Source organism: Arvicanthis niloticus, chromosome 25 (genome assembly GCF_011762505.2).
Source record: "Arvicanthis niloticus isolate mArvNil1 chromosome 25, mArvNil1.pat.X, whole genome shotgun sequence".
Taxonomy (NCBI): Eukaryota; Metazoa; Chordata; class Mammalia; order Rodentia; family Muridae; genus Arvicanthis; species Arvicanthis niloticus.
In genome coordinates this window covers 2,144,062-2,158,309 of record NC_133433.1, presented here as the reverse complement: position 1 = coordinate 2,158,309, position 14,248 = coordinate 2,144,062, and the positions used below count along the sequence as shown (strand labels likewise).

The following is a 14,248-nucleotide window of genomic DNA, read 5'->3' as shown; positions in this document are numbered from 1 at the left end:
TACCACAGAAGACCTTTTATTCCTTTTTCCAATAGTTATGCCAGCTGCAATGTGAGCTGAAGACCCGGAACCTGTTGTCCCACCTACAAACTGGAAGAGACCTGGAAGATGACATAATTACCAGCCACTCTCATCCACACATCAAGTAAAGCAGCAAAGTTTGTGTTGAGGGGCGGGTAACTGGCTCCTTGTTTTTTAGAAAAGACAGTATGAGATTGACGGTTGTACTGTGATTATGTTAGTGTGCTAGTGATGCATATCTCAGAACTACATGAGCCCAGATCCTTCACTGTTGTCACAAAATATGTATATTCAAAAAGAAGAAAAAGACGCAGGAGGCTGGACTAAAGAGACAGCTTGGTGATTTTGTTTTAAATGTGTACCTGCTCCGGCAGAGGACCTAAGTTGGATTCACATCACTCATATCGAGATGCTCATAGCCAGCTGTAGCTCCAGGGTATCTTGATGCCTCTGGCCTCTGGCCTCTGGCCTCTGGCCTCAACAGGAACCCTCACTTTAATCACAGCACATGGGAGTCAGAGGCAGGTGGATCTCTGTGTTTTAGGCCAGCATGGTCTAGAATGAGTTCCAGGACTAACAAGGGTATATGATAAGATGCATCTAAAGTACGTATCAAGCAAGTGTGGTAATCAATGAATGCTCTAAAGATATTACTCATTTCTGTTATCATTGCCAGTGTTGCCCTACAGTTTTCCTTAGCAAATAACTTTTTTCATTCTCTTTTCTGGATTCACTGCTTTTTTAACGGCATTTGTATGTTGTGTTAATTTGCCTTCAGGTTACTTCTCCAAAGGATCAGTCAGCTGGAGAATTTAGTCCACAGCCTGTCCAAGAAACAGGCCTTCAGACCCCACCTTCCCAGTTATGAGACCTTGGTGCAAGAGATCCACCACTATGTCACAAGCATCGCCAAGGTCACTGCTGTTCAAGACCTGCTTGTGCGGCTTCTTCAGGCCCTCCATGCAGATGGACCAAAGTCTGCTCAAGTACTCCAGAACCTTCTAAAGGAGGAGGCCTCTTGGCAGCAGTCACATCACCAGTTTAGGAAGCGATTAGTAGAAGAGTATGCCTTGTATCCAGACATTGTGACCCCATTACAGGCATCCATCTTGCAGTTGCAGCATGGCATGAGGCTAGTGGCGTCTGAAGTCCATGCCTCCCTCCACAGTAGTGTGGTCTGTGCAGAGAATCTGGGGGCCCTGGCCATGGCTGTGCTAGCTTTCCCGTCTGTGGGCCCCAGCTTCCCTACCTACCAAGCTCATGCAGATGCTTTGTGCTCAGTGAATTCTTTGGAAGCTCTGCGTGGTCTTGGGAAACTGGTCATCAAGCGTGCGACAAGAAAGGAAGAAGGCAAGAGCCAGCAACCTTACCCTACCCGGGAGCAGTTACTGATGAATGCTCTCCTTTACCTGCGCTCCCATGTGCTGTGCAAAGGGGAGCTAGACCAGAGGGCCCTTCTGCTCTTCAGACATCTGTGTCAAGTAAGCCGGTCCCTGAGAGGTCTGCCTGTCCTCTGTCCTGAGGGAGCTGCCATGGTAGACTGTGGTTGGGAAAATGGGTATTCACTTGTCTGATGCTGTCTCTTCTTTTTGTTGACTACAGAATGTGTAGGGGTGGAGTATGCTGTTTGGTTGTTTTTGAGGCAGGGTCTTACTATATCTCTGGCTACCCTAGCACTCATTATGTAGCCTAGGCCAGCCTCAAATTTATGACACTTATCCTGGCTTACCATCTTAAATTACAGGATTTAGATTATAGGTGTGTGCTAGCATAGCATTCATGGCTAAGTCCCCTCAATCTTTTTTTTTTTTTTTTTTTTTTTTTTTGTTTTTTTTGTTTTTGGGTTTTTTTTTTTTTTGTTTTTCGAGACAGGTAGCTCTGGCTGTCCTGGAACTCACTCAGTAGACCAGGCTGGCCTCAAACTCAGGAATCCACCTGCCTCTGCCTCCCAAGTGCTAGGATTAAAGGCATGTGCCACCACCGCCCGGCCCCCTCAATCTTTTAAAACATTAACTAGGCCCTCCTTTGTGGTACATATTACATGTATTTTTTTTTTTTTTTCATTTGAAATAATATGCCTCAGGTTTGCTGATTTTTTTTTTTTTCTCCGTTTGTAGGAACAGCTTGCTAAAACATAATATTCTAGCATTAGTGACTCAGTACTCAGAAACAAAAAGAATATGATGGTCAGGGTCAATTCTGGGCTGTCCATGGAACTTGACTGCCTTCATATTGCTAGAGCTATAAGACTCACAGCAAGACACTGAGTTCATCTGCTTAATTTCAAACTTAATAGCATTTGATGGTCATTCCTGCTCACTGTATTATTTATTCATCATGTATTTTGTTGCTAATTTTCTACTGTATGTTTATGCTATTAAGTTACTTAACATATTTAAGGGTTTGGGTTTTTTTACTATTTTGAAGGGGAAAACAATGTATCCCATAGTAAGTAGTCTTACATATTTGGGTAACCTAGAGACCAGGATTATAGGACAAAGATTAAACTATGTTGGAAGTATAGCTTAGTGGGCAGAGTGCTGACCCAGTACCCCATAGGACCTGAGTTTGATTCTTTAGCACCCCCTAAACCAGAATGCTTACGTACAGGCATGTCATCCCAATAGGATGATCATTCCAGACTTCAGCCAGTTCCTTGCTTACCTGGCTATATGAGACCTTGTCACAAATCCCAGTAAGTTTTTACTCTATCTTTAAAACATTAATAAACTGCAGGTATGGCTTAACTGTTCTTTAGAAGACCTTGATTTGGTTCCCACAAACCACATGGCCTCTTTCAATGCCTGTAATTCTGGTTCCAGGGGATCCAGTGCCCTCTCTTGGCCTCCCAAGGGCACAAGGCATGCACATGGTACACTTACATGAATACAGGCCAAACACTCAAACACATCAAAACTGAATCTTTTAAAAATTTAAAATGTTTAAACCTACTTCTTAGACATTTAACTTAAATATGTTTCTTTAATGATAAATGCTATTTCCTCAACCCTTAAAGAATACATGGTGGTAGCCAGGCGGTGGTGGTGCACGCCTTTAATCCCAGCACTTGGGAGGCAGAGGCAGGCGGATTTCTGAGTTCGAGGCCAGCCTGGTCTACAGAGTGAGTTCTAGGACAGCCAGGGCTACACAGAGAAACACTGTCTCAAAAAACCAAAAAAAAAAAAAAAAAGCATGGTGGCATTGGGCAGTGGTGGCACATGCCTTTCTTTAATCCTAGCACTTGGGAGACAGAGGCAGGTGGATCTCTGTGAGTTCAAGACCAGCCTGGTCTACAGAGAGAGTTGTAGGACAGCCAGGGCTACAAAGAGAGATCCTGACTTGGGGGGGGGGGGGGGCACTAATGAAAATAGTTGGTGGCAGTTGTTAATTCTAGCACTAACAAGAGGTAGGAAGATCGGGGGAAATTCAAGTCCAGTTGTAGCTACATGCGGAGTTTGAGGATAGCCTGAGATATATGAGACTATTTTTTAAAATAAAACAAAAGTGGGTGTTAGAAAGATGGTTCACAGACTGAGAGCACTGGTCACTCTTCCAAAGAACCTAAGTTTAATTGCCAGCACCTTCGTGGTGGCTTACAGCTATGCTCAACTCTAGTTCCAGGTGCCCTTCTCCATCTTTTGGGCCTTGTTGAGCACCAGGTACACCCAGTGCATGGGTATGTAGACAAGCAGGCAAAAACAAACAAACATACACATATACATACATGTTCAATTTTTAATTTAAAAATACTTACATAAGGAAACCAAACAACAACGAAAAACCACGTTTGATAGTGTGTTGGTGTCCATCATTTACTACATTTTTGTTGTTGTTGGAGACAAGATTTCACTGTGTGGCTCTAGCCAGTCTGGAACTCACTATGAAGATTCCTCTTGTTTCTGCCTGTTGTTATTTATAGTTTTTGCCCCTCTAAGGGCATCCAAGAAGTGTCTATCTAGCATAGTCCAATGTTGAACTCTAAGCTAACCTGCCAAAGTGCCACTAAATGAGTGCATTCTTGAACTCCCTTGAACAAAAGGGGCACTAGGATTAGCTGTGCTGTAGCAGACTTATAGACCTTTGAGATTATGACAATACAGAAAGAAGCCAGGAAACAAACAGCCTGAAAGAAAGCTCGTTTGCCCTCTGCTCCATGGGATTTTATTTCTAGGCTGTTGACTTTTGTTTGAGGGCCCATGGAACTTTTATATTTGTGAGAAACTAAGATTAAGTCTCGATTACCTTCTTATGAATGCTTCATCTTTCTGCCCATATAACTTTTCAGGAGATCATCAATGAGTGGGATGAGCAGGAGCGCATCGCTCAAGAGAAGGCAGAGCAAGAGAGCAGCCTGTACAGATTCCGGAGCAGGAGCTGCAGGACAGCCCTGAGTGAGGAGGAAGAGGAGGAACTGGAGCTTAGGAGACTCTTCCCACTGCATGAAAAGGTAGCAAGATAAGCTCCGAGGCTTCGGTGGCATTCAGTGTTTAAGTCATAATGTCGCTGTTCTCTTGACAGTATATTCTCCTCCTCTTCATTTTCTACTGACTGTAACCAGATGAATTGTCTTATTGTTGTTTAGGACTTTGCAGATATTTTGATGGAACCAACACTAGAAGAGAAAAGGAAAGCTTCGGATGGGAGAGAAGAGGAAGCAGCCACAGACCCAACTCTTCTGTCCCAGAGTTCAATGCAGGCAGTGATGCTGATACACCAGCAGTTGTGCCTCAGCTTTGCACGGTCCCTTTGGTACCAACAGACTGTGCCACCACATGAAGCAAAGCACTACCTCAGCCTGTTTCTTTCTTGCTATCAGACTGGAGCATCTCTGCTGACACACTTCTACCCTCTGATGGGTATGGAAGTTCTCCATAATACTCTGGAGAGGTCGAAATGAGGAGATGATAATGCTATTCCAGAACAATTAAAATAACAAAATTCGCAGTTTCTTTTCGTTCCTAATTCCTGTAGCTTGAAAATTGAAGAAATAGATTAAAAAGTCTGCAGTAATGCAAATTTTCATTAACTTCCTATGAGAAAGGATGTAGACTTGGTGTCTGTGGAAGTTTTCCTTGAATTGTTTCCACTTTGCCTATTCATGCTTTCCTAACAGATTCATGAGGATGTTGATGAGGGTTCCTTTATTTTTTTCTGGTGCTGGGAATACAAACGTCATGCCTCACATACCAAGATACGTTCCTTGCCTCTAATTTGGTATCTTTTTTTTTTTTTTTAAATACTCAGCACTTCTGAGACTCATAGAATCTGGTTAATACCAGTTGGTTGCATGAAGTTTCCCATATGGTCTCATCAGTTACTTTATTGGAAAGAGGCTTTAGTCTCAATTAGCCCATTGTTTCTTTGTAACTTACTGTTAAACTGTCTTTCTGGGTTCACTGACTTTGCCACAATCTTGTTCACAGGAGTTGAGCTGAATGACCAGCTCTTGGGAAGTCAGCTTTTGGCCTGCACTCTCTCCTCTAACACTCTCTGTGGGGAAGCTACCTCAGACCTGATGATGAAACCTGATGGGCCCTATGATTTCTACCAGCACCCCAATGTGGCAGAAGCACGGCAGTGCCAGCCTGTGCTTCAAGGCTTTTCAGAAGCTGTCCATCAGCTGCTCCAGGACTGGCCAGAGCACCCTGTGCTTCAACAGGTAGTGTAGCCAGCTAGGAAGGAGGCAATTCCCCAAGGATGCAAGTTTTCCCAGAGGATGTTGTCTCAAACTGTCTCCAGAAATGTTGACTTGTACATTTATACATAAAAACAAAGGCTTACCTCTAACCCAATGAGGTTTTCCCTACATGCAGGGTGAGCATGCCAGTTTTAGCAAATTTTATAATAACTCAATATAAAGAATAATGAAATTGTCAGAATCAGTCCTATTTCCAGACTAAGGCAACTTACAGAAGGCTTCCCTCACTCAGGTTCCATGACCCCATAAGCTTTCTTCCACAGGTTTTTGTGTTTGTGAAACATAGATTAAAACTTCCTGCTGGGAAGTTTTACATTGTCTCTACAGTCACTGATAACTCTACTGAAATACCCAAACTTTTTTTTAAGCTGCTGGTTGTGATGGACAGAATTCGTGGTTTCCCACTTTCCAGTCCCATCTCCAAGCTCCTGAATGGCTTAGAGATCCTGCTGGCAAAGGCACAGGTAAGATGATTCCTACTTTTCCTTGTTTAGTTTTTGTTATTTGGACAAGATTTCTCTGTTGATATCCATCCATGTTAGAACAGAAAGGTAGAATTTGGTTTAAGGAATTAAGAAAAAAGATTTAAGATTCTTGGTCGTTCTGAGTTGGGGTGAGGTCAGTGCTTGTGAGCTAGTCTGCTGGTGATAGAGTGAGCAGCTATTTGGAGGGTGGGCCTATTGACCAGGACCCAGGAGCTCAGCAGGAATTCTGACAGTCACAAACTCTGTGGTTGTTTTGCTTTTGTTGTTTTTGTTTATTTGTTTGTTTGCCTGCCTCTAACTTTGCCTCTACTGGTGTTTTATCATATGACCATTTATTTAATTGATAAAGTTCTTATGGGACCAATAATCTTCTCTCAAGGAAAGTCCAAGATGTTACTTAGTCACAAGAAGTGACTAAGGTGTTGGATGATAGTGACGAATGGTCACTGTCTCTTTAGGATTGGGAGGAGAATGCAAGTCGAGCGTTGTCTCTCCGGAAACATCTTGATCTAGTCAGTCAGATGATCATCCGGTGGCGTAAGCTGGAGCTGAAGTAAGTGCCCTCTCTCCTGCCTACCCCTGGGTTTATGTCTGTAACTCGGCAGCTGCAGCATGTGCTTTAACTGTGGAGTTTAAAGCAAGCACTGAACAGGCTATACAGTCTTATAGTGTTATTTAAATAGTTAGACCTTCTGAGGCAGCAAATCAGTTGTGAATCTATGATTTCAAATGGATTTACCTAAATGTCTCTACTGCCTTTTTTTTTTTTTTTTTTTAACCCATCCCTTATGGTCAGCTGCTGGTCAATGAGTTTGGATAATACCATGAGACGCCATACTGAGAAATCCACCAAGCACTGGTTTTCTATCTATCAGATGCTGGAGAAGCACATGCAGGAACGCACAGAGGAGCAGGAAGGTAAGGCAGGTCTAGAGAGCCATCCATATCATAAAGCTATTCCAGTCTATATATCCAGAAAGTAACTCAGTGGACATTGTCTTGGTGTAAGTGGTAGTTAATATCAAAAGCTGCTTCATAGTAATGTTTTATAACTTGCTGTGAGTGCATTTAATACATAACTTACATACAGGTTTATGTGGAAGTCAATTTCTGTAAGCATAATTTTGCTTCAGTTTGATGGGGTAGCTACCTACTGGGCCTTCCTTCATTGATGTTTGTTTGGTGCCCTGCATGCATTTTAGAGATGGGAAGGATGGTTGAAAGTACATGTGTGGTTTGCTCTTTGTATCTCTTAAGATGACAAGCAGATGACTCTGATGTTGCTGGTGAGCACATTACAAGCATTTATTGAAGGATCTTCGCTGGGAGAATTCCATGTACGACTCCAGATGTTGCTGGTTTTCCATTGTCATGTCTTACTGATGCCACAAGTTGAAGGAAAAGGTGAGGAATTTTTCCTTGTTTGTGATGCACTATTTATTGTGAGACACTGCCTCACTGTGAAGCTCTGACTTGCCAGGAGCTTGCTGCATAAGGATAAGCTCCATGTAAAAACTGCTTTCAGTTTCCATCCCAGCAGGTTTGCAATTAAGCCATCACTATAAATTAAGTGTATATTGTACGTGAATGAGCAGTTGAGGTGGATATTTTAATATGCCATTTTTTTAATATAAGCATAGTATCTACTGATTTTACGAGTTTTTGACAGAGTTTTTAAGGATTGGTCTCTGTCAGTGTATCATCTGTAAGAAAAAAATGGCAGTAAGTCTGCTAGAAGCTGAAATGAACATAGGTCAGCCTAACAACCTGCATTTCTGAGGGGTGCTAAGCTCAGACAGGTTTTTAGCAAACCTGACTGGAATGTGCCATAACTTTGTGGCATGGGTAGTAAGAAAGGCTCAGGCTAGCACAGGAGCGAGTACAGCGCATGTAGCATGTTGGTTTCTTTTTCCTTTCTTCCAGATTCACTTTGCAGTGTTCTGTGGAATCTGTACCATTATTACAAGCAGTTTCTTGACCCCGTCCAAGCTAAAATTGTGGAACTTCGATCCCCCATAGAAAAAGAGCTTAAAGTAAGATGAATAATTGCCATAATTACCCTTTATAGTTCTGTTCTTTGATCCTTCTAATGGTGAGGTAAGAGACAGAGGGAGGCTGTAGACATTTACTGAAGAGCCACCGCAGGAAAGGCTGTGCTCTGCTGGCCTTTCCCGCGTTCTCTGTCTACCTCAGAAGTGTGCTATAACATCTGGAGCGTGTGCCATGGAGTGCCTTAGGGCAAGGAGAAGCCTCTGTTCTTAATATTTTAGTGATAAGTAGAGTTCAAGAACCTGAGGAACATGTTTCTAACGTGAGGAACATAACTTTGCTTTTTAAGCTGGAGTGCTTATCAAATGAGTTGTTGATGGTAGTGTCACCCTTTTTGATTGATTTGAAGCACATAACATGGTTCCCCTTTTATTCTTGTACATATTCCCTGATACATGGTCCTGTATTTAGGAAGGGATGGCCTTGGACCTCTGACAAATAGATACTGTAGGAACAAAGGGGGATGCAAGCTTTGTAAAGCCATCTCCTGGACTTCCTTTACCTTTCAGGAATTTGTGAAGATATCAAAGTGGAATGATGTCAGCTTCTGGTCCATTAAACAGTCTGTGGAAAAGACACATAGGTAATCTTTCTTGTAAGCCTGGGAGTAACCTTTAAAAACCACAGTTGAATGGTAAGACTACAAGACTACCTTGTTTCCATGACCAGACCTATACTACTCTCATGCTACCACAAACTCTCCTTGCAAGGAAAGAGTATGCCTTGTGCCTGCCTGAGGGGCTGGTCTTCCACCTCCCACTACCTGTTTACCTGAGCAAAGCAACCCTGTTGTGGCTGGCTTCACTTTTCTCTTGTAGAAAAGGTGGGGTGATGGTATTTGGTGTATTTTTTCTCCTAAAAGTCCAAAATGATTGTGGATACCTAAAAAGATCAGTGTAGCTATAACTATAAAAAATAAGGGTGGGCCAACCTGGTCTACAGAGTGAGTTCCAGGACAGCCAGAGACACACAGAGAAACCCTGTCTCGAGGAAAAAAAAAAAAGGGGGGGGGGTGTATGTGTGTTTGTGTGTACTCGTGTGCCCACATTATAATTTTTTTTTTCAAACTCTCTTAAAATGATGTGTTTTTAACCTTACACCTATTATTCCATGAGATCAGGACCCTTTTTAAATTCATGAAGAAGTTTGAAGCTGTGCTGAACGAACCCTGTCAGTCGTGTCTGGTAGAGAGCAACAAGGAAGAACAGCCTGATTGTTTCCCAAAGCCAACAGAGGATGCTACAATGGAGATATCGCCCATTCAGGGTCTGAACAATGCACTGAGGGAGACCCTGTTAGCACAGCCAATAGCATGGCAGGTACTAGCTTGTGGGGTGGTGCACATTTAATCCCAACCACTCGAGCTAGATATATCATGTTAAGGGGTGCACTGGGAACTAGCTAAGAAATACGTTTTCCTTATTTGGATCCATATAGCATTTGGTTGTCTGCCTCACTATGCTACAGAACTAGGCAGAAACCATGGTTTTGGGACAGCCAGGTGGCTCACAGGTAAACTGATTGCTGTGTACTCCTGATGACCTGACTTTGAAATCTCAAACACCACATAAAGGGTAAAAGGAAAGAATCAACTGCAGTCTTACTATTCATTCTATGTTGTTAGGTTCAAACTTCATGGCTTGCTAGGTCAGCCACATACAAAGAAATAATTCGGGTTTCTCTGTCTTCTGAGTGCTAGATTAAAGGCATGTGCCATCACTGGCCATAATTCAGGTTTCTAAACATCCATATATATGTGCTTATTTCTACTCCTGAGATGATGATAATGATTTTATAATTGCTGTGTGAGAAAGGAGAAAGATGGGAAAAGTTGACTTAAATTTAGTGTTTATTGGTTTAAAAGTGTTACTCAGATTCTTGGCAGTAAAATTAACCTGTACTGTCTCAAAGCCTTCAGGTACAGAACAGTGCCAGGATGCTGGTCTTTCATCTGTGGAGGGAGAACTTCTGCGTCGTTTGCCACGACTCTCAAAACGAATGAGGAAAATATGCCTGTTATTTATGAAGGAGAGCCCCCTGCCTCACCTAGTGGAAAGCCTCGACCAGTTCACTGGTGAGTGTTAACAGCCAAGGTAAAAGTGGGATTTGCTCTGTTCCCCATGGCTTATGATGGCTGAGAATGTAGGACCTGTGTCATTTTTGACATCTTATACAGTATTTAAACAACTATGCTAAAAATCAATGCCTGCTAATAACACAGTGTCATAAATTCATCCCTGTCCTTACAAGTAGGTTGCCTTTGATCTTGGATGGTTTGTGTGTCTTTCTCTGTTGTCCAGGTTGGCCTCAAACTATGAGATTTCAGTGACTTCCTGCCTCGCATTTACATGGAATTTCCAGGGCATCCAACACCTTCCTCTGGCCTGCAGGCACCAGACACACAAATGGTTCACAGATGTGTGCAGGCAAACACTTACATAAAATTAAAAGTCTTTTTAAAACAAAAGTTAGTTAGTCGGAAGCCAGGTATGGGAAGGCACATTTAGAGATCAGAACTAGGTGATTCATGAGTTCAAGGCCAACTACATACCAAAAGTGGGGGAAAGATTTGAACTAGAACTGCAGATAAGTGCTTCTGAAGGTAGTATAGATTAAAAGAGAATTAGCAAATACTAGCTATAGGGAAGGAACAGGATACAATTACCAGAAATTCCCCTCAGGTGATTAAAGTTCATGCTATAATAAACCACACAGTTGGTACTCATTCAATAGGTTTTTGTTTGGTTGGTTTGGTTTGGTTTATTTTCAAGAGATAATAAGAGACACATTACTTTACCATTTTCATGCATTTTACAAGTGTAGCTCAAACACAGTTCAGTGTACATTTGTCAGATGTGAGGGACTGTTGAGAGTTCAAGTAAAAGACAACATGGAACAAATATGCACATGTTTGTAAGGCCTTGGAATCTTACTTTTTCCCTATAGGTGGAGTGATTTCTTCTGTAAATGAGCTGCAGAGCTTAAAGGTGGATCCCTCTGCTGAGAAGGAAAAGCAGCGCTCAGAAGCCAAGCACATTCTCATGCAGAAGCATCGAGCTTTATCAGACCTCTTTAAGCACCTTGCAAAAATTGGTAAGGGTTGCTCCTGAAACACTGTAAAATATAATCAATGTTTTTTTTTTCAAAGCTTTAATATGTGTGTGTTCACATGTGACATGTGAGGGTGCTCATGGGCCCCAGAAAAGAAAGTCTCTTCCCCTGGAGTTGGAGTTACAGGCAGTTGTGGACTGCTATCGAGAGAGATGCTAGGAGCCGAACTGAGCCATCAGGAGGAGCAGCAAGTGCTCTCAACACTGAGCCAGCATCTCCATGCTGGTAACATGAGCAAGCCGCTTGTGGGAAATTCTGAAACCGTGTAAAGCAGAGTACTAGGCAGAGTTGTGAAATCTCATTCTGAAACTGCAGGCACACATAGGAAAATCCTGCAGGGAGCTGCTACTGACTGTACAATGAGCTACAATGAACATTCTCAGGGTTGTGCTGAGGTATCTCAGAATTGATATTTCCTGCTTTCAGCAGTATCTTATACTCTGCTGTCATAGAACCACATCAGGATCACTTGAAATTGGGGTTGAGATGCAGGGACTGACTCTGCTTTAGCTGGTGCATTTCTTCATTGCTGCATAGTTCAAGCGGGCCTCACACTCATGATCCTTTTTCACCTCCCCCGTGTTGAATATAGGCATGAACTGTCTTCCCTGGCTACCTAAGCCTGTATTTCTGACAGGTTTCTGGAGATATGTCACAAACTGAACTTTAACTAGAAGAGGTGTTAGGGGCATAGCTTTTTCTCACTGAGTTTCTTTGCTTTAATGAGTGCTGTTGATTTCAGGTCTGTCGTATCGAAAAGGTCTTGCCTGGGCTCGTTCAAAAAGTCCTCAGGAGTTGCTCCACCTTCACCCGTTAGATCTCCAGAGCGCACTGTCCATAGTCAGCAGCACTCGGGAGGCCGATTCTAGGTTGGTTTGTTTTTGAATTGTACGTCGAGGAAGTCACTAAACTTCCAAGAGAGTTAGAAATTACAAAAAGATCTGGCACTTAATAGACTAAGTATTCATTTTCTTCTACCTTTCCTTCCTGTGCTTGCTGCCCTGCTCTGTTGGTTCACGGTGCTAAGTGTGTTCATCACTGCTGTGCCTTCTTGCTCTGCTCCTTTGGCTCCCCGAGCTCTGCTTACTTGACTTGAACTTATAACTGGGACTCAATCTCTAGCTCTCTCTCACTCTTTCTCAGTTTTTCAAGACAGAAAATCTCCCTGTAACTCTGGCTTATCCTGGATCTTGCTCTATAGACCAGGCTGGCTCAAACCCAGAGATCTGCCCGCCTCTGCCTCCCAAGTGCTGGGATTAAAAATGTGCCCACCACTGGGAATCTCTTTATGGCCATATTTCTTTGCTATCTCTTGTATGTGTAAGTTCTAAAATATTCAATTACAAAACTGATTACCTTTGAAACAGGGCTGCCTGTTCTCTGATTTATGTAGAAGTTTCTGCAAGGGATCTGGATTTGTTGTAATCATTACTTTGGGATTTTAAATTCAAGTCAAAACAGCATTGTAAATGGGGAAGTTGTATAGCAGCTTTCTAATTTTTGAGGACAATTTGCCAAATGACTTGCATTCCTGTTTGGTCTCCATGTGGCTGTGATTGGGTTGTGCCTCTTTTTGATGGGACACATGCTTTTTGGTTTACCTTTATCAGCTTAGCACCTGTGTGGCCCCATGTTAAGCTGTCTGTCTGTGCCTTTTGCCATTTTGTGCATGTATGTCCCTCGTTTTTCGTTACCTGATCAGCCCCTGTTCATAGCAGGGTTACAAGCTTTACCTTCCACCACCAAATCCATTTATTTATAAAGGGTTCACTGGAGAAAACTGACCATTGCTTCTGCTTTGATGCTGGTAATACTTCCAGTGCTAAGTATCCTGCTCAGATAGACCGATTTCAACGGTTGATTCTGGGTTACACCTAAACATTCTCACAAGTCTTGAGTCCTTGGGATCTTCAGTGAGTAGTTGTTGTGGTGTTAATGCAATAAGTTGCTTGATTTCTTTCCTAGGCTCCTCACAGAAATTTCGTCTTTGTGGGATGGGTGCCAGAAGTATTTTTATCGCTCTCTTGCACGGCACACCAGGCTTACTGCAGCACTAGCAACTCCTGTCAAGGTAGACTGACACGGGCTGGGGAAAGCATCTGTTCTGTTCATCCATGCATCAGCCTTACCAGGCATTAACAAGCTTGTTAAATTTAAATCAGTGTAAGTTAGTGTGGATCCCAGAACATCTCCCAAGTCCCGTTAAATTTGCCAAGAGGATCACTTTACTCCTGTGAGTTGAGAACAGACCACCCTTGTCCATTTTTTGGTGTTATACATCATTCTTCCTCAAGAGTGTCAGTGATCTCTAGAAGCTAGTCTGAAAGCCACTGCTCACCCCTACTATATATGATAAGTTAACCTCTATTTCAACAAATAGCTTTTAGGGACTAGAGATACAGTTCAGTGGTTAAAAGGACCCAGGTTCAGTTCCCAGAGCCCACATAGTGCCTCTCATTACTGTCTGTAACTCCAGTTCCTCAAGGGCACCAGACATATATGTGATGCATGTACATACATGCAGGCAAAACACTTAAACACATTAAAAAAAAAAAACATTTTTTTTTTTTTAAAGAAAGAAAAAGTTTCCTGGTGGAGCTTCTAGTGCATGTGTTGGGAGGGCGAGGCTGTCAGCAGTGCCTTCGGCATGCTTTTTCTCTTCTTCCTGCCAGGAAATCGGCATGGCTAATGTTGACAGGTGTAAAGGTTTCTCAGCACACTTGATGAAGCTGCTCATCCGACAGCGTCGCTCTCTGACCACACTGACTGAGCAGTGGATCATCCTCAGGTATGCTCTGGCAAGGAGGGTTGAAGCAAATTAGGAAGATCTGTGCAGGTCAGCCACGAGTTGCTTTACATGCTGAGAGGGAGACCCTCCACTCCC

At 42.7% G+C, this 14,248-nt stretch overlaps 1 protein-coding gene across 2 annotated transcripts in view; it reads left to right on the top strand.

Annotated features, from left to right (window-relative positions):
• The window catches only part of Mdn1 (midasin AAA ATPase 1), a 118,934-nt gene that overhangs the window by 76,828 nt on the left and 27,858 nt on the right, over window positions 1–14,248 (top strand). For both annotated transcript variants that reach the window (XM_076924022.1, XM_076924021.1), the window contains exons 62-78: window positions 36–145; window positions 800–1,502; window positions 4,307–4,468; window positions 4,604–4,877; window positions 5,445–5,680; window positions 6,088–6,183; window positions 6,663–6,757; window positions 7,001–7,122; window positions 7,462–7,608; window positions 8,128–8,237; window positions 8,763–8,836; window positions 9,374–9,572; window positions 10,165–10,327; window positions 11,200–11,346; window positions 12,107–12,233; window positions 13,330–13,435; window positions 14,037–14,152. In XM_076924022.1, the coding sequence (XP_076780137.1) occupies window positions 36–145; window positions 800–1,502; window positions 4,307–4,468; window positions 4,604–4,877; window positions 5,445–5,680; window positions 6,088–6,183; window positions 6,663–6,757; window positions 7,001–7,122; window positions 7,462–7,608; window positions 8,128–8,237; window positions 8,763–8,836; window positions 9,374–9,572; window positions 10,165–10,327; window positions 11,200–11,346; window positions 12,107–12,233; window positions 13,330–13,435; window positions 14,037–14,152 (2,987 nt within the window). The remainder of the gene's footprint in view (window positions 1–35; window positions 146–799; window positions 1,503–4,306; window positions 4,469–4,603; window positions 4,878–5,444; window positions 5,681–6,087; window positions 6,184–6,662; window positions 6,758–7,000; window positions 7,123–7,461; window positions 7,609–8,127; window positions 8,238–8,762; window positions 8,837–9,373; window positions 9,573–10,164; window positions 10,328–11,199; window positions 11,347–12,106; window positions 12,234–13,329; window positions 13,436–14,036; window positions 14,153–14,248) is intronic.